Genomic DNA, 26,816 nt, shown 5'->3' on the forward strand with positions numbered 1-26,816 from the left:
TTCAGTACTATACCAATCAAACTACCCAAGTTACTTTAGAGATAGAAAAAATAAATAAAATTCATCTAGAAGAACAAAAAAGAACCAAGAATATTAAGAACATAAGTGAAAAAAAATATGAAGGAAGGAAACCTAGCTTTACCAGATCTCAAACTATACTATAAAGTGGTAACCATCAGAACACTCTGGTACTGGCTAAGAATGAAAATAGTGGAGCAATGGAATAAGTTAGTAAATCAACACATTGGCTAATGACCATAGTAACCTAGCATTCAATAAATCCAAAGATTCAAGCTTTAGTGGAAAAAAACTCACTATTACCCCAAAACTGCTAGGAAAACTATTAAACAATATGGCAGAAACTAGGCTGGAGTAACATCTTATCCCACATAACATGACCAAAATGACAAACCCATGGCACACACGCCAAAGATGGCATGCAGAGACCTCTCTGTGGGCACATAAAGGCCCCTGGCTTGGCCAACTGGGAGCCTAGCCATTGCCCCAAATGCAGGGGGTGGGACTAGAGAGCCTCCCTCCACCACCTGGGGGGGGGGGGGGCTAAACCTGGACACCCTTAGTGGCCCCAGGGGCTGAGTCTTAGCCCCACCTCCTGGCCTGAGCAGCAGGGGTGGGTGGGGTCATTGCATCCAATGGGGATGGGCATGGGGCATGAAGTCTGGGGGCGGGGAGTGGGGCATGGCATCGGGTCCCCAAAAGGTTCACCATTACAACATTAGGATAAAGTCAAAATAGATATTGGATCTAGAAATAAAGGGTGATAAATTAGGGGAATATGGAAAAATTTACCTGTCAAATGTATGGATAAGGGGGCCAATCTCTGACAAAACAAGACATAAACAATATTATAAAAAATTAAACGGATAGTTTTGATTACATTTAAAAGGTTTTATACAAATGAAAAAAAAATGAAACCAATGTAACCAAAATTAGAAGGGAAACAACCAAGTGGAAAATAATTTTAAAGCAAGTATCTCTGACAAAAGTCTCATTTCTCAAAAATAAAGAGAACTGAGTTAAATTTATGAGTACAAAGCAGTCCCCAACTGAAAAATGGTTAAAGGATATAAACAGGCTGTTCTCAAAAGAAGAAATGAAAACTATAATAGAATGAAAAAAATGTTCCAAATTACTACTGATGCAAATTAATGCAAATTAAAACAACTCTCATATACTACCTCACACATTGACTAACATTGCCAAAAAGGAAAATGATAAATGTTGGAGGGGATGTAGGAAAACTAAGCAAGTAATACACTGTTGGTGGAATTATGAATTGACACAGCCATCATGGAGAGTCATGGAGAGCAATATGGAACCAGAGTTAAAAGACCATAAAACTATACAGACCCTTTGACCCAGCAATACCACTTCTGAGTCTAACCCAAACAGATCAGAAATCAAGAGAAAGGACCTACCCTTAAAAAAATATTTTTTAGCAGCTCTTCTTAGTGACAAAGAATTGGAAACTATAGGATTGTTCATCCCATGAGGAATGGATGAACATGTTGTTGTACATATATGGTTTAATGGAATACTATTGCACCATAAGAAATGATGAACAGGATGAATTTTAAAAACCTGGTGCAAAATTGAGGTGAGTGGAACTAGGAGAACAATGTATATACAGTAACAGAAATATAAGATGATCAACTCAGCTAGTATCAGCAAAGCAAGTATGTATGTATTCTCAGAATTATACAAATTATAAAGAATGCTCTTCCACTAACTAGTAAATAATATAGGAAGTCTCTTTTTGTGGATACCGGGGCTTAGAAACTTCAACAAATGTTATGCATTTTAAAATATCAGTTAATAAACTCAATCTCAGGAACCTAGGAGCAAATAAACTCTAGGTGTGAGCTTTTCCTGTCTATTTCCTTGTCCCATTTAGGCAACAGAATAGACTGTGTTGTGCTGTATGATCACTTACATCTTTCTTTTATACATTTCTTACAGACCCTTCTACTCCTTTAAAACTATGTCCAGACTTCAAAAAGTTTTATAGAAATAGTATTGGTTAAGAGACAGAAGGGAGGAGACCTCAGCAAGACACTGTATAACAGAACTAAAGATCACAGCTTTTGGGACAAAAATTCATTATTTGACAAAAACTGCTAGGAAAATTAGAAAACAGTATGGGAGTGATTAGGTTTAACATCTCACACCCTACACCAAGATAAATTCAGAATGGGTGAATGACTTGAATATAAAGAAGAAAACTATAAGTAAATTAGGTGAACACAGAATAGTATACCTGTCAGATCTTTGGGAAAGAAAAGACATTAAGACCAAGCAAGAGTTAGAAAAAAATTACAAAATGTAAAATAATTTTGATTACATTAAATTAAAATCTCTATAACAAAAACCTCTGACAAAGTTCTAATTACTCAAATATATAAGGAGTTAAATCAATTGTACAAAAAAAATCAAACCATTCCCCAACTGATAAATGGGCAAAGGTCATGAATAGGCAATTTTCAGTCAAAGAAATCAAAACAATCAACAAGCACTACTTGAAAAAGTATTCTAAACCTCTTATAAGTAGAGAAATGCAAATCAAAACAACTCTGAGGTACCACTTCATACCTACCAGACTGGCTAGCATGTGTGAATTTTAAAAGTCTCCATCTTGGTATAGCACCCAAAAATTGTGCACACCCACACTACACGGGCATGTGCTAGTCAATGACAAATCAGAAATAACTAACTGCCCACCTGGGCTGTCCTAAGCCAAGCTAGAGCCAACCATTGGCATTTGTGAGACACAGGAAGTGAGGTAGGGAACAGCCTCTGGAATTCGCTCACTTCCTGTGGAGAGAGTGAGACGGGAGTGGGTGTTAGGAGCTTGGAGAGGAAGGACACCCGCAGACAGTTTTCCTTCAGAGCAGTCACGTGAGTTAAGGACTGATTCTTTCCACCTGGGCTTTGGGCCTAAAACTCCCTCTGCCTTGGTCAGAGGTTGAGTAGCCCCTTTCCCTTTTCTCTTCTCTCCTTCTCTCCCTATCCTTTTCCCTACTCCCAGTGTGATTAAACCTCCATAAACTCCATTCTGACTTGAGTGTTTCATTTTAGGAATTTCATAAGTAAATTCCTTGGCGGCCATGGTTCAATATTACATAAATCCTGTAGCCACACTTTAACCATTACAATATTATAACCTCTCCCAGAAAGCCTAAAATTTCTACCATTACACATGTAAGCAAAGGAAGATAATAAATGTTGGAGGGGATGTGGCAAAATAGGGGCATTAATGCATTGCTGGTGGAGTTGTAAATTAATCCAACCATTCTGGATGGCAATTTGGAACTATGCCTAAAGGGCTTCAAAAGATTACCAACCCCTTGATCCAGCCATAGCACTGCTGGGTTTATACCCCAAAGAGATCATAAGAAAAAAGATTTGTACAAAAATATTTATAACCTCAATCTTTGTAGTGGCAAAAAACTGGAAAATGAGGGGATGCCCTTCAATTGGGGAATGGCTGAACAAACTGTGGTATCTGTTGGTGAGGAAAGGGGAAAGGGAGGCAGTTCTTGTGCTCACAGGAATAATGAACTGGAGGAATTCCATGTGAACTGGAATGGCCTCCCGGAATTGATGGAAATACATCTTGATCAATGACACATGTAAAACCCAATGGAACTGAGCGTTGGCTATGGGAGGGGCGTGGGAGGAAGGGAGGGAAAGAACATGAATCATGTACCCGTGGAAAATTTTTCTTAATCAATTAAATAAAAATTTTTTTAAAGTTTTATAGAAGAAATTTCTTTTTTTTTTAAACCCTTTTCAAACCCTTACCTTCTGTCTTCTATCAAGGCAGAAGAATGGTATGAGCTAGGCAATGGGGGTCAAGTGACTTGCCCAGGGTCACACAGGTGGGAAGTGTGTGAGGCAAGATTTGAAGCCAGGACCTCCTATCTCTAGGCCTGGATCTCAATCCACTGAGCCACCCAGCTGCCTCCTACAGAAGAAATTTCTGAAGTAGCTTGCTCTGGTGCTGTACAGAGATATAACTAATATGTATGTGAAGAGTTTATGAAGCATTTTGTAAGTTCAATTTTTTATTGTCATTTTATTGTCATTTTAAGGTAGGTATTTTAAAGGCATTATCACCCCATTTTACAGATAAGAAAACAAAAATTCAGGTTAAGTCACTTGCCTGAGATCATAATTACTAACTTGGAAGTGGAATTCAAATCTAATCTCCTTCTGATTACAAATTCAGGGCTCTTTACCCTGTCTTCATATAGCACTGTGGTTTTATATTAATTAACATCTTAAACACCAACAAAAGTCTGAGTGATTATATGAGAATATATCAAAAGATCTCTCATGGATTCTATTTCTATTTTTATGCAGATGATTCTAAGATCAATTTATATAGTCCTAACCTCTCTCTTAACTTTCAAATTCCTATCTCAAATTAAATATCCCCTGGATGAATTCATTATCTTTCCCCCCTCCCCTCACAGCCTCCCCTCTTCTCCAACTACCAAGGAAACCACAATGCCCAGTCACTCAGGCTTGCACCCTAGGTGTTGTTCTCAACTTTCATTCTTACCTCCCATATCCAATCAGTTGCCAACCCCATCTTCTCTCTCCTGTATGACTTTCTCCTCTGACAATAAAATCATCCCAGTACAAGCCCTCATCAATAATAACCTTCTGGTTGGGTTTTCCTGCCTTAAGTCTCTCGCAACTCTGGCCATCCTCCATATATATATCAAAATAATTCCTAAAAGTACAGATATGACCATGTCACACAGCCCCCTCCTCTCCACTCAATAAATTCTAGTTACTATTACTTCCAGAATCAAATATAAAAATCCTGTTTGACATTCAAAATTCCTTATGATCTGGCATGTCTCTCTCTTTCCAGTTTTCTTACAAACTGACCCTCCTCCTATGGAAGAGGCATGAAGAAAGAGAGGACTTACAAGCCAAGCCAAACATGCAAACCAAAGTAAAGGACCTGAGACCTGTCAATCAAGGTGAAGATTCCAAACAGAATGTTCCCAGGAAAGGCAGTTGGAAGCCTGGCCAGAGGAGATGAACTGAAAAATTTCTTCTCTGGGAGTTACTGACCAAAGGTGGCTGGCTTTGTCTGTCCTAGGCTGAAGGACCGGGGGGCGGGGGGGGGGGGGCCTCTGGAATTAATCTGAGAAAAAATTAGCTTTTGTTGGTGGCTTTGTGTAATTGGAAGAAGGAAGATTTAACAGTTGTCCTCCATCTCTCTGACTGTCTCTGTGTCACAGCTGTGACAGGACTGACATTTCCCCAAATCCTCCCAATCCTCTTTATAAATTAGGGACACCCCTAATCCCCTTCACCTCAATCCCCATCCTGTTATTTTCAATAAACCCCTTTACTTGAGAAAGTAAGAGTGAAGAATATTTCTCTGAAATCTCATAACTCCCCTGAGTTACTTAGAAGGTGGCTGACTAAGACCGGGGGAGGGGAAAGGAAGGCAGAAGGATGTGGGTGGAAATTGGGAGGTGAAGGGTGGTATCCACAGAGGAGTAACCCCAGAGTAACTGCTCTAGCAGCATCTCTCTATATTTCTCACTATCTCTCTATCTGAAGAAATACTTCTATCTCCCAGCTAGGCACCTTGAGGTTTCCCTAATAGTAGATCTCTAGTCACTGCCAGTGTACCCATTTATTACAACCGGAAATATATCCACATATTATCCTTAAGATTTGCAAGATTAAATATTTGTTTGATTTTACAAGTATCATCTCACTAGATCCTCACAATGAAAAATCCAACTATTGTTATCCCATTTACAGATCAGGAAACTGGTTCAAAGAGGTTGTGATTTGCCCAGGATTATAAAATTAGTTAACTGTCAAAGACCAATTGAATGCAGGTCTCTCTTCACTAAAAATTTACACTACTTCTTAATACAGCATACTAGCTAAGACACAAATATATGAAAAATACATTGTTCCTATATTCCGAGAATGAATAATCTAGTTGTATTTAAATTATATCACGCAAAAAAATATATAATCCTCCCTGGGTTTAACATTTTGTAACTTATAAAACAGAAAATTTTTATTTTTGTTCTTTTAAATGTGTAATTCAAAAAAAGTTTGCTTTATTAAATGCTATATGATTACGTTTTAGAGAGGTCAGGCCTTGGTTAAAACAAACGTCATTCTTGCTCAGCTGAAAAATTACCTCCTCTTTAGGTGGGTCTTGGCCATAATAGCAAGAGAAGCTGACACTGTGTCTGTCAGAGACTAGAGGAGCAGTGGGTCTCCCAGAAGGGGGGAGCACATCAGTGTCACTTCTGCTACACTGGGCACCTATCTATACAGTGAGTAATGAAGCCCACATAGCCTCTCTCTTCAACCAGATACTAAGGGGCACACCCTTTTATGGTAGACAAATAGAGGAGCTTGCAGCTTAACCAAATACCTTGCTGTGTATCCTCCTCCAGACCCCTCAGCAAATTAGAGAGGTCAATCACCTATCCTTGGAAGTCTTTTTGGCTTCGAAGAACCTCTCAGAATTAGGGTTTTGCTGAAAGTAGGTAACTTCCATGCCATAAGTGAAAAGAATACTCATACCACTGAAAACACAGATTCTTTGATGTCCCTGAAGTTATATAATATGTAAGTTTTCCAAATAAGGGAACCCAAATAACTGGGGTGTATCAATTTACGTAACCAAACCTTTTAAAATTCCCAATGGTTTGGATGGGTATCTTCCTAAAACACATCACATATTCAATCTCATGGGTATAATCTAACAGAATATATCAAATAAGCAATTTCATAGATACCACCTGAAGCAAGTCTTCTAGAGGCAATAATGATTCAAAATAAATATAAAGGTGGGGTAAGTAGGTGGCTCAGTGGATTAAGTCAGGCCTGGAGACAGGAGGTCTAGGTTAAAATCTGGCCTCAGACACTTCCTAGTTATGTGATCCTGAGCAAGTCACTTAACCCTCATTGCTTAGCCCTTACTTGCTCTTCTACCTTGGAACCAATACATAGTACCGACTCTAAGACTTAAGAAAGGAGGGATGGGAGGAGAGGGGAAGTAGATTCCAATTAGTCAATGATAAGATCATTGTAAAAGCTTCAAAATTTTCTAGTTCAAAAAAAAGTTGATTAACAGGAAACAAAACATTGCTTTCTTTCCAAACTGTTTTCATGTATCATTAAAATTCAATGTAACATTGAATGTAATATGACCAAATGTCAATATATCATACAAATGCAAATTTTTTGGATCAAAAGACTAATCAGAATTTAAGTTATTTATATTCTTCTTTAGATGAAAATTCAACCTAATAAAGAAAAACAATCTTTAAATGCCAAGAGCATTTTTAAAATAGAAAAGTGCTATTCAATTATTTCTGCTGATATCTTTTAAGTGTTTGAAATTTTAAAAGCTAGGAAAAGAAATTTTGCATTTCTTAAGCCACTTAGAAAATCAGCCTAATAGAGAACAGCAGGAATTTCCACCATAATATTTACTCTAGATTTACTAAGTATTAAAATACCATAAATGTTTTTTCTCTTTTTTTATTTTATTTATTTTTTTAGTTTTAAAGTATTTATTAACCAATAAATTGTTGTTTTTTTCAATTTGAACATTATTTCATTTGGTCATTTTCAAACATTATTCCTTGAAAACAAAGATCATTTTCTTTTCCTCCCACCACCCCTCCCATAGCCAACGCACGATTCCATTGGTTATTACATCTGTCCTTGATTCGAACCCATTTCCATGTTGTTGAAAATACCATAAATGTTGAACATGCTATATATATAGTTCAAGAAAATCAGGAATTTTTACTTCATACCTTCATCATTTATTATCAATGAAGTTGTCACTGTAATTTACATTCCTTCTTTCCTCTTTTGAACTATATCCTACTTCAGTTTTCCTAACTCACAGATCTAGAACTGGAAGGGAAGAACCTGACAACAGGCCATTGCCCAACCGCACTTATTTTAAAATTAAGTTAATTTCAGCCCAGGGAAGTTAAGTGATTTGCCTAAAGTCACACAATTAGTAAGCTGTTAGAGGTAAGATTTGAATCTGGCTCCTCTGATTCCAGAATAAGTAGCCCTCCCATTGAAGCACAGCATTTCCTACTTTTCATTGGCTCCATCATATTTATTTAAATTATTCTTGGGAAGTTGTTCATTTCTGGATGCCACATTTTAAAAAGGATATGGAAATCAGTTTTTAAAAGAGTAAAGGAGGATGGTAATGAGCCTTCAACCCATTACATGAGGATTAGCTAAAGGAACTGGGTAGTTTATTTTTGAAAGATGTGATAGTCAGCCTCAAGGACTATTTTGTAAAAGAGGGGATTAGACTTATTGTTTCATTCCAGAAGGCTAAAAGCAAGGTGACATGTAATGAAGGGGGAGAAATGGAATCTCCCACCACTAAATTCAGGACCAGAGTGTGGTATAGATGGAATGAAGCCAAGAGGTGGAGAGAGAGGGGATAGATAGGTTTCCCTCTCCCTTTCCCTGGTAAACCCCCACTCTGATTGCCTTCAGAATCACAGGTTACTGTTCCCTCAGAGACTTGGTTGAAATAAAATACAAGACAGAGAGCTTCTCCCTCTCTGAGAAGTGTAACTTTCCTCCCCCCAAACTCCAAGTCTCCCTTCTTGGATACTATGAAGCAGGCACCTGATCTGGTAAACAACTATTTATTCTAAAGGATCACATGAAAGGTAGGGCAAGTGAGTTGTGGGATAAGGCATCAGGAATGTGGGAAATAGGAAGTCCCTAAATAATAATTGAACCCCATCTCAAATCTTGCAGGGTCAGGCTAGTGAGAGCTGTCCAACTATGATATTAAATTCAAGGCTGTCCAGAGGGATTGAGAAGAAATCTTCTTGTGGTGAATAGCTTTCTGCCAAAGTCCTATTTACTCTGGTTTGTCTTCCACTGGATACTGGAGTCAGGTTTCACAGGAGGATGCTCCAGGCTCAGAGGTTCACTCAGATCAACCTCCCTGATAGGTTTCCCAAAGAGAAGTGAGTTCCTCTGTTCCTTCTTTGGAATTCTCTCTCCTTCCTACCCTTCCCCTGCTCAAAATGGTCTTCCAGCATGATGAGTCTGCTTTCCTCTCTTACAGACATTAAAAAGGAAAAGATAAGCTTAATATAAGGTGAAATGAACCACCTCAGATTATTGGGGTTTCCCCTTATTAGAAGTCTCCAAGCAAAAACTAGATAACTGTTTCTCTGAGTATGTTATAAAAGGAATTCCTATTAAGAAAAAGGTCGAGTTAGAGAATATTTGAGTAATCTTCTAAACCTGAGATCCTTTGGAAAATAATTGGATTAAGTTAACTAACATCAAAAGTATAAACGACTAATAGCCCTTTTAACAAACTTCCCAGAAGTGTTTTCATTTTTAAAATGAGGGTTTTTAACACAAATTTCTATACAGGACTATATAAAAATATGAATTAGTATTATTTACGAAAATGAAAACATTTAATATAACTTTTATACCAACAAATATTTCTAGCTTTAGGTTTGGGGATAATTTGGGGAAGGAGCCAATTCTAAGAACTTGACAAAGAAGATTTTTGTGGTCTCTACATAGCTTTTTCCTCTGAAAAGAGGAGGTACAGTGATAAACTCCATATTTTCTAACAGTAAAACGGTTTTTTATTTCTAAGTATTCTAAATGCAAAAATGGAAATATTAATAATTACAGTACAATGAAGAAGTATTCAACTCATAGTTGTAATTATCAAGAGGGTAATGTCTTAAAACTTCCCCTCAAAAAAAAAAATTTCCAACCAGGAATTATAGTAATACAGATTACCCAAACAAATAAAGCTTTATGATATTCAGAACATTTTAGAATGGGGGAGAGGGGGTTGTCCAAGACACTATACTCTAGGAAGAGACTCAGTACAGACTAACCAACACTGAACACTTTCATTACATCAAGAGAAGTAAGAGATCTGTCTACCTACACAGAGACTTAATTCTTAGAGTGGTGAAAGCTGAATTCTGGAAAGTATTCAAATGTTACTAAAAAAGATAAATAGAAACAGGGTACTTGGCTCATGAATAGCAAAACTTTTGTAGGAAAAAATTTTTTTGCCAGTTTTCAGAATTATGATTTCAAAAGCAGTAATTATAGTTCAGAATTTCTATGAAAAGACCTGTTCAATTTATTTTAGTGAAATGGAAAAAACATAAATTTTCAATAGCCTACTCTATTAGCCAGAGAAGGATAGATTCAGACTTTCAGATGTTAGAAACATATTTGAATTTAAGTTTTAAGTGTTAATTTAAATGTTTAGTTGGAGGGGGACAAAAGTTTATTTTTTAATCCCAGAAAGTTCTATTAGTAGGAATGTTTTTTAATTTGGGGACAGTTAAAAGCTTAAGATTCTTATTCAAACTCTAAACATAAATGTTCTTTATCTTACCTTTCTTGTTAAAAGACTTTTGCGCCTCATTCCACAAGCCTCCAGTTGTAATCGCCCTCTCAAAGCTAATTCAATCAACATGCAACCTCGTAATCCAGATGATATACAGTCATTCCAAAATGATGTGTAGCCCTGTTTAAAAAAAAAAACAGTGGTAAAAGATCTAATTTCTTTGAATTCAAAATCAAAACTATTACAGGGATATAACAAAGTTTCAAGCAAAATACTATCTTTCTGGCCCTTTATTTAGTCACACCCACAACATTCCTAGACATAAATGTCATATCTTGATGTAAAAGACTGAAAAAGTCTACACAAGAAAAACTGTTGTTCTAGATTCAATTCCCTTTCCATACTTTTAAAGTACAGATGAAAACCTAGTTTCACAAAGAGATTAATGCATGCCAATGAGAAAAAAATAATTTCATCCCCCCTACATTGTATTCCATATATTTACTATGACTAAATATTCTGATTTCAAATATTATTTCTTATTTCCTATAAATCATCTAATTGCCCTGCAATTTCAAATATTTTGAAAAATGCTAAAATTGATAAAATCAAGATGTACTAAAATGAAGTATGCATAATTCACAAGAAAGAACAATTTAAAAACTGAAAAGAACAAACACTGAATTCTCATGTCTGTATTACCTAAATACGTAGGGTACGGAACATGACAGTGACAAATCTGGCTACCATATGCCAGCTACATATAAAAGATTATACATAAACAACCAAAAGGATGTAGCTTATACCACTGACAAAATTCTTAACTAAACAAGATATAAGAGATCAGAAAGTTGCCAATTTCAATGACCTAAATTTAAGGTTTTTGAATGAACAATTAATGTTATATAAGAAGCAGAGGATGAGGAATACTGACATCAATTATCTCTGATGCAAGTCTCATATCCAAAACATAAAATAGAATTTACTCATTCATATATAACCAATATCCAATCTTCAATAGAGAAGCAGTCAAAGGAGGTGAACAGTTTCCAAAAGTACTGTAATCAACTACCAATATAAAAAACTGATCCAAATCACTGATTTAAAAAAAAGACATTTCTCCTCACTAGAAATATCAACAAAAATTACAAAAGGCAAAAATAACACATGCTCATTTTACAGAAGAAGAACTGGCAGAAAAGGGGTAAGTGACTTGTCCACAGTCATACAGCTAGTAAGTATATACGGCCAGATTTGAAATCAGGAAGATGAATCTTCCTGACTTCAGGCTTAGCACACTATCCTGGTAGACACTGCTTACCTAAGTTTTAACAAAACACTTTTACAAAGTTTTTGTGCTCTTCTATGGACAAGATGAAAAATACAGGTTAGACAATAGTATAATTCAAAAGATTAGGAACTACCTGAATAGCCAGACACAAAGAATAGTCATTAATGGTTAGTCGATTTGAGGATGTTGAGGGCAATTTTCCAGTAATCTATGCTTGGTCCTGGGTTATTTATTTACGCTCTGTAATATGAATTAGAACTACATGGAAGGTTTATGACATCTGCAAGAGACACAAAGCTAGGTCAAATAGTTAAACAGAATGGAAAATGGAATTGAAATTTAATAGGGTCCAAGTGAGTTACAATAAAATTATTTTTTATAGTCTCAATTTTTAATTTATGAAAGTATTTTCATATTATAAATTAATATATTATTAGAGAGATAGTGTGGCATATATAGAATAGCTTGAAAAGCAGGAAAACCTAGATTCAATACAACTTCTAAAATATACCAGCTGCATGGCAATTTTTTTTTCTCCTTCATTAGAATGGGAGCTCCTTGAGGGCAGGGACTGTGTTTTGATTTTTTTTTTTGTGTGTGTGTGTATCCCAGCACTTAGCAGTAACTGGCACAAAGTAAGTACTTAATAAAAGCTTCTGGTCTTTGGGCAAGTCAGTTAATCTTTTAGTGCCCTAAGCAACACATGCTATTTAAGTTACAGAGAAAATGCTGATTTGTAAAGTTCCCTCATTAGGGATTTCCCTATATGAAATAATAGGATCACTCTCAATCCTCTACTTTATTATTAAAGGAAGATGCAAAGGACAAAAAGATGGCTGTGATACATTAAGTTCAAAAATTATCCCAAATTTTATGCTATTCAACAATTTTGACTTGGGTTGCCTTGTCCCTATTCTGCTTAACAATTGTATAGCCAGCTAAAAACTCTATGTGGTATTGTTGTATCTGCTAATGCTATGTGCGGAAATCTACAAAGAACAGCAAATTATAATGATGTATAAATTCTTAACAAAATAAAGTTAAAATAATATAAATATCAAATTTTGTACCTGTTTAACAGTTCAGAAAATACCAAGAAGACTTAGTTACCTAAAATTGGGAAGTACCTTGCATGCTTATCAATTCAACAAATATTTCTTAAAGGCCTATTTTAAGATACAAGGATGAAAAGAAGACACATAATCATAGACTATGAATGGGAAACTACCTTTAAAAAATTCTATTAAAAGATATGTACTATCTAGAAGGAAAGTGACAATCTACTAGTTAGGTAATAAAAATATGAGAAGTTGTGAGTATCATTATTTTAGGAGGGCAGTGATAGACTGAAGGCAGGCAATTAGGAAAATGAGGGCACCTGAAACCATTTGTAAAAACCAAGTGACAGATCTGAGGATATTCACTATGGAGAAAGGAAACTTAAAAAGCAAAGGCAACTCCTACTGAGCTTTATTAAGTAGCAAAACCAGCATTCAGACCCAAATTAGACTATAAAATCCAGCATAAGTAGTCAATCTTATTTTATTAAAATTATGGATTTTTATTGTTATCCTTAAGTTCAAGCCACATAATATGAGTGTGAAAATTGGGCAAACTGTCTAGGATTACTGAGCCTCAATTTTCTTACTTTGTAAAATAGAAAAAAACAAACAAACAAAAAACCTCATTCTCCCTAACTGAAAGGTTGTTATAAGAAAAGCATTTTGTAAATTTTATAAATGTGAATGAATTACTACTATAATCTGGCCTTTCAACATGACTCACAATTTCAAAATAAGCAAAAACAAAAGAGGATTTTGTCACTCAATGAATTAAAGTTCTGTCAAGAAGTTTGAGCTTTTCTAGAACAATTATGATTGCAAAACTACAATAACCTAAGAAAGCCATTAATGATATCGCCATATTAACTAAAACATTTACACAAGCACTTTTTATAATATCAAAGAACTAGAAATAAAATAGATGCCCCTGGAGTCTGAGTAAATAAAATGAGATACTGAAACATAATGGAATATTATTGTATCATAAGAAAAAACAAATATGATTAATTATAGAAGAACTGGGAAATTTTACATGAACTAATAATCAAATACAAGAAAAACAATCCACTAAGCTACCAAGCTGCCTCCTTTTTGTTTTTTTAAAGAAAACATACTTTTTAATTTGGAATGGCCTTCTGGGAAAGGCTACCAAGAACAAAAAAGGAAATTTAGATCAGTGATGTCAAACAATTAGAAACCAATAACTTAAGCCACATATTAACTTTTAAAACTATTAATTAACATTAAATTGCATTGTATTTTTGTTTTGTTAAACATTTTTCAATTAAATTTTAATCTGATTCAGGACATAATGGAATTTTCTGGTTTGACAGCTATGACTGGATAATGAAAAACAAAAGATATTAATTAAAAAATGTTTAAGCAATGATAAACAGGGGCAGTATCATTTGGATAAAAATAAAGAGAATTCAGATCGGAAAATAAAATTTAATTTTAAAAACCAACAAATTAGAAGAGGAAGGAAGAAAATCTTTACCAACCATGGATAGAAGTTCATGATCAGACAAGGGATAAAAAGGACCAACGGACAAAATGGACAATTTTTGATTATATAAATTTTTAGTTTTTGCACAACAAAACCAATGTAGTTGATTTTTTTATTTTTTTATTTTTTATTTTTAATTTTAAACATTATTTTATTTGGTCATTTCCAAACATTATTCACTGGAAACAAAGATCATTTTCTTTTCCTCCCCGCCCCCCTCCCACCACTTTTCCCTCTCCCATAGCCGACGCACAATTCCACTGGTTATCACATGTGTTCTTGACTCGAACCCATTTCCATGTTGTTGGTATTTGCATTAGTGTTCATTTAGAGTATCTCCTCAGTCATATCCCCTCCACCCCTGTAGTCAAGCAGTTGCTTTTCATCGGTGTTTTTACTCCCACAGTTTATCCTCTGCTTGTGGATAGTATTTTTTAGATCCCTGCAGATTGTTCAGGGACATTGCATTGCCACTAATGGAGAAGTCCATCACCTTCGATTGTACCACAGTGTGTCAGTCTCTGTGTACAATGTTTTCCTGGTTCTGCTCCTTTCGCTCTGCATCACTTCCTGGAGGTTGTTCCAGTCTCCACTTTATTATTCCTTTGAGCACAATAGTATTTCATCACCAACATAGACCACAATTTGTTCAGCCATTCCCCAATTGAAGGGCATCCCCTCGTTTTCCAATTTTTGGCCACCACAAAGAGTGCAGCTATGAATATTCTTGTACAAGTCTTTTTCCTTATTGTCTCTTTGGGGTACAAACCCAGCAGTGCTATGGCTGGATGGAAGGGCAGACAGTCTTTTATCGCCCTTTGGGCATAGTTCCAAATTGCCCTCCAGAGTGGTTGGATCAATTCACAACTCCACCAGCAATGAATTAGTGTCCCCACTTTGCCACATCCCCTCCAGCATTCATTTTGATTTTTTTTTTTAATCTCCAGGGCTTAGCACAGAACCTAGCACATAGATAAAGCACTTGATAAATGTTTATTGTGTTATAAAATTGGAAGAGACAGGATTAACTATCCCTTTACAGCAGATTTCTCTGATAAAGTTCTCTTATCTAAGATATATAAGAAAATTATTCAGATATATATGTGGCAACCATTACCTAAAAGATAAAAGCCAAAAAGATGTGAAATGATAGTTCTCAAATGAAAAAACCCTTTGGGTCAGTAACACTTCTGTAGCCCTTTACCACATTAAAGAGGACACAAAAATATTTATTAGTTTTTGTTGTAACAAAAACTGGAAACTAAGGGAGTCTCCATGAATTGAGGAATGCCTATACAAATTATAGTATTGTGAAATAATATGGAAAGCTGGAAAGGGATTATAAAAGGAATAATTTCCAAGAAATCTGGAAAGACTGGTATGAACTGATGCTGAGTAGAACCAAAACAAGTGATACAGCAACAACACTGCTAAGAAAAACTTTAAAAGACTGTGGAACTCTGACCAATGTAGTAAAAGCCACAAGCCCATATAATAAACACTCCTGATTGTAAGGGGTTTAAAATAAAGAGTCATTCATTTTTGAGCAAGGCTAATGTGGGTATTTGTTCTGCTGGACTATGCAGATTTATTATGAAGGTTTTATTTTTCTTTTGCTTACTATTTAATAGGAAAGGAGAGATTACAAATGGTTATAAAATAAAATGAAAAAATGATCTCTTTTATTAAGATTCTGGATGTCTTCCAAAAACATATTATTCAAAGAATTAGAAGTCAAAGAAATTTGATGTCAGTAGTGTATTTCCAAATAATCTTCAAGATTTCTTTCAAACCTTTCATCTCCAAAGTTACAATAAAGCTATCAGAAATTAATTTTAGTTTTTCTTAAAGTCTTTCTTAATTATAAAAGTGAGATTCTACTATACTCTAAAACTAAGTAGATTAGTAAAGGTTCAACAGGAATGATATAAATTATCGAGCCATCATAATTTATTTCAGTTGTTGGCAGTTTGCTCAGATTCATCCTCTAGTAGAATATGGTGACATAGTTTTGTCAAGTAAAAAAAGGAAAACAAATTCACAAGCTCTTTATGGAGAGCTCATGTTTTTAGTAGGAAAAAAATCACGTGAATGTTTTTTTAAAAAATTACAAGTCCTAAAAACTTTTTTTAGGCATTAAGATCATTCTACTTCCCTAAATGCCAGAGCAAACCTACCAATTCTTCCTCCAGTCTCCTAGATCAAGCCATATCTATTTATTTCCACAAATACAACTATTAACATGACCTAAAATAATCTTTGCTTAAACAAAGGACAAAATGGGCTCCCAACCTCAAGTCTCAGCCTCTTCTTCCAAACTGCTCTATACAATGCAAGAAATTACTTTCTAAAATTCCAATTTGATCACCTCACAAAAACATCTACAACCAGCCTCCAATATCAAGGCAAATTTAGGAGGACTTATGGCCCTCTTCCCATATTCATTACTCAAACCAATATAAATTTCATGCCACACTTACTGGTACAACTTAAACCTTTCTGTTCTAATCAAATAAAACTAGTATCCTATGCAAGACTTTCTATTACCAACCTTATTCTAATGCTAATTATACATAATCTTACATTTCTCTGGAATGCTTCAGTTGTTTTCATACCTAGACCCACTTAGAGGTATCATTGATTTAGATCTGGAAAGAACAGAAGACATCTAGTCCAAACAACTTAATTCACCGGAGTGGTTAAAAGACTTACCTAAGGTTACACAGGTAGCAAAGTAGTAGGACTAGGACTCAAATTTGGATCTTGTGATTTCAAATTCAGTCCTTTTCCCAGAGTACCAAGTTGCTCTCATTAGGCTACCATTCCTCCATTCCCATTCCCTTTAGCATTAATAAATACAATGTTATAATCATTAGTCAATTTATGAGAAATGAAACTTTTTTAAAAGTACTTTCTTTATAGGGATAGAAAAAATAAAATTCACTAAGAGAAAAAGACCTAGATCCTAAGGAGAAAAAGGTATAAAGGGGAGAAATTTTCCAGACTTCAAATTATATTATAAAGTAATAATTATGGAAACTACTTGTTACTGATGAAAAAACAGAAAAATAAATCAATAAGACTAGATAAGGGGGGCAGCTGGGTAGCTCAGTGGTTTGAGAACCAGGCCTAGAGACAGGAGGTCCTAGGTTCAAATCTGGCCTCAGCCATGTCCTAGCTGTGTGACCCTGGGCAAGTCACTTGACCCCCATTGCCTAGCCCTTACCACTCTTCTGCCTTGGAGCCAATACACAGTATTGACTCCAAGACGGAAGGTAAGGGTTTAAAAAAAAAAAAAGACTAGATAAGGAAGACTCAAAAACAAGTGAACTCAAGAATACAGTTATAAGTATCCCTTCCACATTGTGATTCTTCTCATTATGGTTTCCATTTATCAAGGGTCAGAATAAGAAATTAAATAGGAATTTTTTGAGAGTTTAGTAGAAGACATAGACAACCTGTAAAGACCTGTAGAAAACACAGAAAAGGTTTAGAACTCAGAAATGCATAGAATATAGGTAGAATATTGTATAATATCAATATATTTTATATTTTAATACTATAAACTTACACAATTTCTTTTTTAGAAATTAAGTAAAAAGTTAAAATTTGTAAAAAGAACATGATAATGAATAGATGAGACACAAAAACTAAAAGGTAGGGAAAGAAAGAATAACAGTAGAGTTGCTCCCTCCCTCTACAAATAAGAGAGTCATTGAAGCATTTTTAAAATTCACAGATTAGAAGGAAGAACAGAGGGAAAAAACAAGGACAGCTTTCATAATGGTGATTTGCAGGTTTCTGACCTAAAAAAAAAAATGCCTTTTTTATTTGGTGTTTAAGTTTACTCAAATAAAATTGGGGGGGAGGGGGAACTTCACCTAAAAAATGTAATCCCTTCTAATAATACCCACAGGGTTGTCCAGACTTCCCTTTGAAGACCAATAGTTAGGGGAAACCAACAAATTTTAGGGAACTATAATTTATCACTGGATATCTTTATACTCCTCCCAAGTCTTGTCTTCTCTAGGCTAAGTATTATTAGCCCATTATTCTTTCAATACCTGAAAAGCCAAATGGATGAAATATGCCTGGGATGTTCAGTTGGATGGCTAGCCCACTACATTTATACTTCTACCTAAGATAGGAACTACAGCAAATGCAGAACTAGACTGAAGGAAGAAAGCTGGCTGGACTGCATATATGACATGCCTTAGAGCTTTAAAAGATCTCAAGCAAGGGGCAACTAGGTGGCTCAGTGAATTGAGACAGGAGGTCCTGGGTTCAAATCTGGCTTCAGACACTTCCTAACCCTGGGCAAGTCACTTAACCCCCCATTACCTAAGCCCTTACTACTTTTATGCCTTGGAACCAATACACAGTACTGATTTCAAGATGGAAGGTGAAGGTTTAAAAAAAATAGAAAAGGCAAAAAAAAAGATCTCAAGCAGCTTCTTAACACAAAAACTCATCTTTTTTCTTTCTATTTTTAGTGAAAAATCTATACTTTTAAACTATGTTCCCAAATCAGTCAAGTTAATCACATAACAAAATGAAGAGAACACCCACATTTCTTCACTAGGTTTTAGAATTATGTATTCCTTATTTAATGCAACCTATAGTCCTGGAAATAAAAATGGATTCATCATGGATTCCTTTAAGAGTACTTTAGTAGTCAAAAGGTTTGAATTTTTAGAAAATTTGTTTTGTACGAGGATTTCCTCTGAAATTACCTGTTCCACAAATTCAGAGTTTAAATAACAGTTTTTAAACATTGCACAATTTTATAGTTTATATTTACAGCTATATTATCTCCTTTTAAAGCCTTATTCTGATGCTTCATCATGGAATAGAGATGACTCTGGATCCCTGAAGACTATCTCTGCAGAGAATACATCTTGCAAGTACCACCAAACTAGAAAAACTTTTAGCATGGTCCCTGCAATAAACTGAAGAGTAATAAACTAGTTAAGTGCACCAAGACAGAGGGGTCAGTGAAAGTCGTGTCCAAATAAATGAAATCAGTTCTTTTGAAGGATTAAAGAATAGCTACATTAATTTGTATGTATTCTTTATCTTCCAAATTTTTTCCATTCTGTCTCCCCCACTGGAAGTTCATTAAGGGCAAGGACTGTTTCTCTAAGTTTCTGACAACAAGCATTTATTCAATTTCTACTAGGTACAAGACTGGAGAAGGAAATAGCAAACCACTCTACTATCTTTACCAAGAAAACAAATAGTATACATGTCAGACCTTTTGGAAGGGAAAGATGACTTAGAAGAGCCACAAAATGTAAATTAAATAATTTTGACTACATCAAATTAAAAAGGTTTTGTACAAACAAAACCAATGTAACCAAAATCAGAAGGGAAGCAACAAATTGGGAAACAATTTTAATAACAAAAACCTCTGACAAAGGTTTAATTACTCAAATTTACAAAGAGCTAAATCAATTGTACAAAAAATCAAGCCATTCTCCAATTGATAAATGGGCAAGGGACATGAACAGGCAATTTTCAGTTAAAGAAATCAAAACTATTAATAGGCACATAAAAAAGTGTTTTAAATCTCTGATAATCAGAGAGATGCAAATCAGAACAACTCTGAAGTATCACCTCACACCTAGCAGATTGGCTAACATAACAGCAATGGAAAGTAATGAATGCTGGAGGGGATGCGGCAAAGTTGGGACATTAATTCATTGCTGGTGGAGTTGTGAATTGATCCAACCATTCTGGAGGACAATTTGGAACTATGCCCAAAGGGCACTAAAAGACTTGATTGGGGATGTAGACTCTAAATGAACATCCTAGCCCAAATACCAACAACATGGAAATGGGTTCAGATCAAAGACACATGTGATACCCAGTGGAATCGCACGTTGGCTATAGGAGGGATGGTCGGAGGGGAGGGAGGAAAAGAAAATGATTTTTGTATTCAATGAATAATGTTTGAAATTGACCAAATAAAAGTAATGTTTAAAATCTTAAAGAAAAAAAAACAAAAACAAAAACAAATTGGGGCAGGTAGGTGGCTCAGTGAATTAAGAGCCAGGCCTAGAGATTGGAGGTTCTAGGTTCAAATGTGACCTCAGACACTTCCTAGCTGTGTGACTCTGGACAAGTCACTTAACACCCAGGGGCCTTTAACACTCGAAGACAGAAAGTAAGGGTTTTATTAAAAAAAACACACAAGTCAAGTCATAAGTAAAACAAGTGCATACAAAAATGTGCAAATGATACTGTGTTTAACAGAAATATTATACAGTGATCAACTGTGAAGGACTAAATCATTATCAGCAAGGCAAGTCTCCAAGATAATCACAAGGGACTCATGAAGAAAATGCTTATCCACAAAGACAAAACTACTGAAATCTGAATGCAGATCAAAACATGCTATCTTCCACTATATATCCTTCATGAGATTTATATTTTATGTGATATGTCTTGAAAAGGAAATTGCCTTTATTAATTTTATGACAGTGATTATAAAACAAGGAATAACATATAATCCTTTAAGTAGGTAACTGCAACTATGATTTTAGTAAGTTAGACCTACAGTTGGTAAACTATGTATAAGATGTCAATTATAATAATATAATATTAACTATAGCAGTAAAAGATAGAGTACAGAGTAGCAGAGTCTTTTGGCTACCAAAAAAATTAAGAGCTTCTGTTATCAACTTTTGAAATGTTAAGTACAGAGCTTGATCCGGATTCCTAATAAAGATAATAGAAACAATCATTGTGTCAGTAGTAGCAATTAGGACTATATTACAAAGACCAGAAAGTATAGGGGGCACAGCTAGGTAGTTCAGTGGATTGAGAATCAGGCCCAGGGATGGGAGGTCCTGGGTTCAAATGTGGCCTCAGACACTTCCCAGCTGTGTGACCCTGCCTACCCCTTACCATTCTTCTGCCTTAAAACCAATACACAGTACTGATTCTAAGATGGAAGGTAAGGGTTTTTTAAAAAGTAAGAAGATATTTACTTTTATGAAGGATTTATGTTAACTAGAGGTTCCTTGAAGTTTAAGGCCTGGAAAGGGGCCTTTGGTTTATCTTTAAGAGTGAGGTTAAGTAACTAAAATCAGAAGGAAAACAACAAATTGGGAAAAAATCTTCATAAAAACCTCTGACAAAGGTTTAATTACTCAAATTTACAAAGAGCTAAATCAATTGTACAAAAAATCAATTGATAAATGGGCAAGGGACATGGATAGGTAGTTTTCAAATAAAGAAATCAAAACTATTAATAAGCACATGAAGAAGTGTTCTAAATCTCTTATAATCAGAGAGATGCAAATCAAAACAACTCTGAGGTATCACCTCACACCTAGCAGATTGGCTAACATGACAGCAAAGGAAAGTAATGAATGCTGGAGGGGATGTGGCAAAGTAGGAACACTAATTCATTGCTGGTGGAGTTGTGAACTGATCCAGCCATTCTGGAGGGCAATTTGGAAGTATGCCCAAATGGTGCTAAAAGACTGTCTGCCCTTTGATCCAGCCATAGCACTGCTGGGTCTGTACCCCAAAGAGATAATGGACACAAAGACTTGTACAAGAATATTCATAGCTGCGCTCTTTGTGGTGGCCAGAAATTGGAAAACGAGGGGATGCCCATCAATTGGGGAATGGCTGAACAAACTGTGAATATGTTGGTGATGGAGTACTATTGTGCTAAAAGGAATAATAAAGTGGAGGAATTCCATGGAGACTGGAACAACCTCCAGGAAGTGATGCAGAGCGAGAGGAGCAGAACCAGGAGAACATTGTACACAGAGACAAACACACTGTGGTATAATCGAACGTAATGGACTTCTCCATTAGTGGCAGTGTAACGTCCCTGAACAATCTGCAGGGATCTAGGAGAAAAAACACTATTCATAAGCAGAGGACAAACTGTGGGAGTAGAAACACTGAGGAAAAGCAACTGCCTGACTACAGCAGTTGAGGGGACATGACAGAGGAGAGACTCTAAATGAATACTCTAATGCAAATATTAACAACATGGCAATGGGTTCGAATCAAGAACACATGTGATACCCAGTGGAATCACGCGTTGGGTTGGGGGGGAGGAAAAGAAAATGATCTTTGTCTTTAATGAATAATGCATGGAAATGATCAAATAAAATACTATAAAATAAAAAATAAAAAAAAAGAGTGAGGTTAAGCTTGATGATGTCAGTCTATTATCTGTAATAACAATTGGAGATGGCTGAAAACATATCCTGATCAGATTCATTCCCATATTTTCTGTTATTGTTACAAATTACACTGATGAATTGTGCTTGTGACATACCATGAATCATACATTTTAGATAATGAGACATTTAAGAAGTCCTGTTCTTTGTAATTCTTTGATATCCAAATAAGAATACTTAATTGGTGCTCAATCACCAGAAGGAGAAAAAATGGGGGCTGCCTGTCTTAAACTTTTTCTTGAAATTTATTAACTCTTTTAGCAAAATATTTCCTACAAACAGATTCTGTATATTTGGTTTTATTAATCGCTTATGTTAATTAACTATCAAGAGCCTATAAAACAGACTGTTGTATATCTAAAAGAGGCCCTTCATCACAGAATGGGTATGATCAGACCACTATATTTACCCACAAATAAAGAAGTCAGTTCAAGCTCAGAATGATTGTCCAGTTTTTCCTGGTGTGTTACAATCTTCTATCATAAGAAGCAATATGGAAGCATGTATTACATGAAAGTATGGGTATAGCATATATCAGTCTATTCATCACCTCAGGAAGGAGAGGAGGGGAAAGAGGGAAAAAAATCTGAACTCTTAAAAAAATGTCAAAAAACAATTGTCAAAAATTTTTTCTATAAATAACTGAAAAAATAAAAACTTTAACAAAAGAGATTGTGGGGGGTGGCTGGATGGCTCAGTGATTGAGAATCAGCCTAGCTAGGTGACCCTAGGTAAGTCACTTAACTCCCATGGCCTAGCCCATACCATTCCTCTGCCTTGGAATCAATAATACAGAAGGCAAAGGTTAAAAAAATACTGTTTAAGAGCTACAACAAAAAGCAAAAAGTCCGTGCTCAAGGAGCTAATAGTCTAATGGGTATGATTTTATATCTTAAAAAGTGCCCTACAAATAGCTACTCAAAAATCTTCTTAACTGATGGGCTGGGAAAGAATCTGTCCCTACCAATAAGAGAAGAAAACAAAAAACAGAAAAAGAAAAGATACTAGTATTTTGAACACCTTCTAGAATCTAGCATGGTCAATTTAACATTAAGCTTCTACTAAACCCGTGATGGTGAACCTATGGCACACACATCAAAAATAACAGAGAACTTTCTGTGGGCATGTGTGCCATCCTCTGCTAGAGTTAGTAACTAAAAAAAGAGGACTTTGATGGAGCTGCTCCCCTCCCTCCTCCACTTCATCTCCCTGCCACTGAGTGGACTCTGCCATTTCTCTCCCTTTCTCTTTCCTCTGTCTGGAGTGGGGGTGGGGGGTGGGCATTGCAATGGGGTGGGGGGGGATTTGTATAATACTCAATCTCTAAAAGCTTCACCATCACTGTACTAGACTATGGAGAAAAAAAAATCTCAAGACCCTGAGAATAACATTTTTAGAGAAGGAGGAAGAGTGTGAGAGTAGCCCAGCAAAGATTTTATGCAAAAGGAGGAGCTTAAAGTGAGTTTTCAAGGAAATCAGGCATTTTAAGAAGTGAAAGTGAGGAAGAAGAGCCTAGATTCTAGGCATAGGGAACAGGCTAAGACACAGGACAAAGGCTAAGAGACAGGAGATAGTGTGAATGGCAAGGAGATCAATACAACTGGATCATAAAGTTTGTTTAGGGGAGTTATGTGTAGAAAGTTTGGAAAGATAAAAACTGGCCAGGTTATAAGAATTTTAAATGTCAAAGAGTTTATGATTGATACTAGAAGTACCTGGGATCTGACTAAAGGAGAGTGACACAGTCAGACTCAACTAGAAAAGAAGCCACTAATTCATACATAATGATCGCTTCAGGTTAAATATTGACTTAGTTTTAAAATTTAAATTCTAAAATCTATGTTTTCAATTATTTAAGTATTTACTAATTACATTTTAATCTGGTTTGGGCTGCCCTCAACAAATGTTTCTAGTTGTATGTTTGACACTTCTGGTAAAGAGGATAGACACTAGTGGAAAAAAGAGTTGAGGCAGGGAGACCATTAGAAAGGAGATATTATGATCATCTATATTATATTACCTTGATAGAGGAGAATATTCTATTAATTCTTTGTACATAATACAGGAAATATTTGATGGTATTAATTATTATGATCATGCTGCCTGGTGGAACAAGAAGACATGAGAAGAAAAAAGAAAAAAGCTAATATAGCTTACTAAATAAAAATTTTAAAAGAAGGAAGAGGGAGAATTAGGTTCTTAATCCTGGTCCATAATTCACAAGAAAGCAACCTATGTTATCCTTTACCTTGGTTATAAATTTTTTCACAGAAATAATAGGTTTTATACCTCACATTCAAATATTTTAATGCCAAAATTACTTTAGTGATTCCAGAATAAAGAATTAAAACCTAATGAATGTAAGCAAGCATTTATGTTCTTATGTAATTTAATCTGCTGTCAACACCCTTGTTTCTTCCAGGTCTTCATTAATTCAATAAATATTTCTCATGCACTTAAACTGTGTACATATGCTCACCTTCCTTCTTGTCTTTAGTCCAAAATTTAAAATAAACAAAACCAACCAACCAGAATCAATGTCAAAACACTTATTATTCTAGATCTTATAGACAGTAGAATTTATTCACAAGGTATTTTTTGACATCTGCTCTCACTGTAACTGCTAATCACATATTCCTATCGGAATAATGATGACCTAACTAGATAAATAGTCTAAAATACACCAGTATAATCAGTATGATCAGTATGTCTCATATTCATGCAGACAAGAACTGTGGAAGATATAAACTACACAGGTGATCTCCAACTTCTCTGCAGAGATAGGAGGCAATGGGTCTGCATAAAACATCAGGCATGGAAGGAATATGTTGGGATGTATGTGTTAAAAAATTAGCAAAAAAATATATTTCATAAAACACAGGTGGACAATAGCCATCTGTTCATTCTTTATAGTTGTCTAGAAAATATTCATATTCTGAAGAGTAAGTGATTAACAAGGACTGAAATTCATCACCTCAAAATTTCAACATAGAGTTTTTAAGTCTTTTCTTCTAATAAATCTATCCTAAGCACTCTGAACAAGTAGTAAAACAAAGTAAACTGAATGTATGTTTCAGTCAGTCATTTCGTTAAGTCATCCAGTCTTTATCAAGTGGGTTGCCACACAGAACCAGTTTAGCTATCGCCATTTACAAGTGAAAGAGAACAGATTTCTTTCCAATTTATTTCTCTCAAGCATTTAAAAAAAAAGTAGCAGCAAGGAGAAAAGGTAAAGAATCTAGGGTCCTGTATCATTAAAAACTGTTGTTAGAAAATGTGCTAAAAGAAGACCTAGTGGGTCATCAAATTTATCTTACTGGATTTTATATTAAATGCAGCTTAAAATCATCAATGTCCCTACCATGTCTGGGCTTGGGTAGTTTATTTGTCAAAGAATTTTTTTAAGGTATCTGTTACAATAGGATTTTACATGCATTATTAAATGAAAGCTAAATTAGCTCTTTCACATACCTGAAATTAAAATAAATCATAAAAGATGATCAGAGACAAATCATGTTAAGAGCTTAAAAGATAATTTCTCCAATTCACTTATTTTACCAGGACTATTTTCAATGTAATCTCATTTTTGTATTCTAAGCAGATCTGTTACCTGCCAGAATTTACAACTCTTACTTGGATCCAAAAGAATCCACACATATATGATATTTAGCTGAAGAATGAACTTGATTAGTACCTTGTTCAGTATATACACCATCCAGAAAAAGTCTTAATACTGGTCTATGCTTACAAACACAATAGTAGATCAATTTTTTTAAAATTCACCTCATGTAACATGTGATGTTTAAATTAACTGGAAGGCAGTATGGCATAGTAGAAAGCTGGACAAGTCACTTTCCCAAGTTTTAGTTTCTTCTTTTGTAAAATGAGGGTTTAGACTAGAAAGCCTCTAATACAAGGGTCCCCAAACTAAGACCCCCTGAGGCCATTTATGCGGCCCCCACCACACTTCCAGAAGACGCACCTCTAATTGGTGGTCAGTGAGAGGAGCACTGTATGTAGCAGCACTGCAAAGTATGGTGTCGCTCACGTACAGTACTACTTTCGGTGACATAATCCTTTGCGTGGCCTTGTTCTGAGGGTAACTGAACGAGAATGCAGCGCTGCGCAAAGGATTATGTGGCTGCACAATGGAAGACTTCAGCCTGGTGAGCAGAGATCTGGGGGAGGGGATTCCTCACTGTGTATCCTGCTGCCCCGTATAGTGGTGGTGGTGATGGGCCTGTGCAAGGTGTGAGAGGCCCATCACAGCCAGCGCTGCAGCCTCCACTATCCCAGAGGGCAGTAATACAGATTTGTTCAGTTTTTTTTACAGTCTGGC

At 35.5% G+C, this 26,816-nt stretch overlaps 1 protein-coding gene across 1 annotated transcript in view; it reads right to left on the bottom strand.

Moving 5' to 3' along the window:
* Nucleotides 1–26,816, bottom strand: part of GOLPH3 (golgi phosphoprotein 3) — a 58,136-nt gene that overhangs the window by 24,303 nt on the left and 7,017 nt on the right. Inside the window, exon 2 of the mRNA XM_007487503.3 lies at nucleotides 10,460–10,591. Coding sequence (XP_007487565.1) covers nucleotides 10,460–10,591 — 132 coding nt within the window. The remainder of the gene's footprint in view (nucleotides 1–10,459; nucleotides 10,592–26,816) is intronic.

This window comes from Monodelphis domestica, chromosome 3, assembly GCF_027887165.1.
Source record: "Monodelphis domestica isolate mMonDom1 chromosome 3, mMonDom1.pri, whole genome shotgun sequence".
Classification (NCBI taxonomy): Eukaryota; Metazoa; Chordata; class Mammalia; order Didelphimorphia; family Didelphidae; genus Monodelphis; species Monodelphis domestica.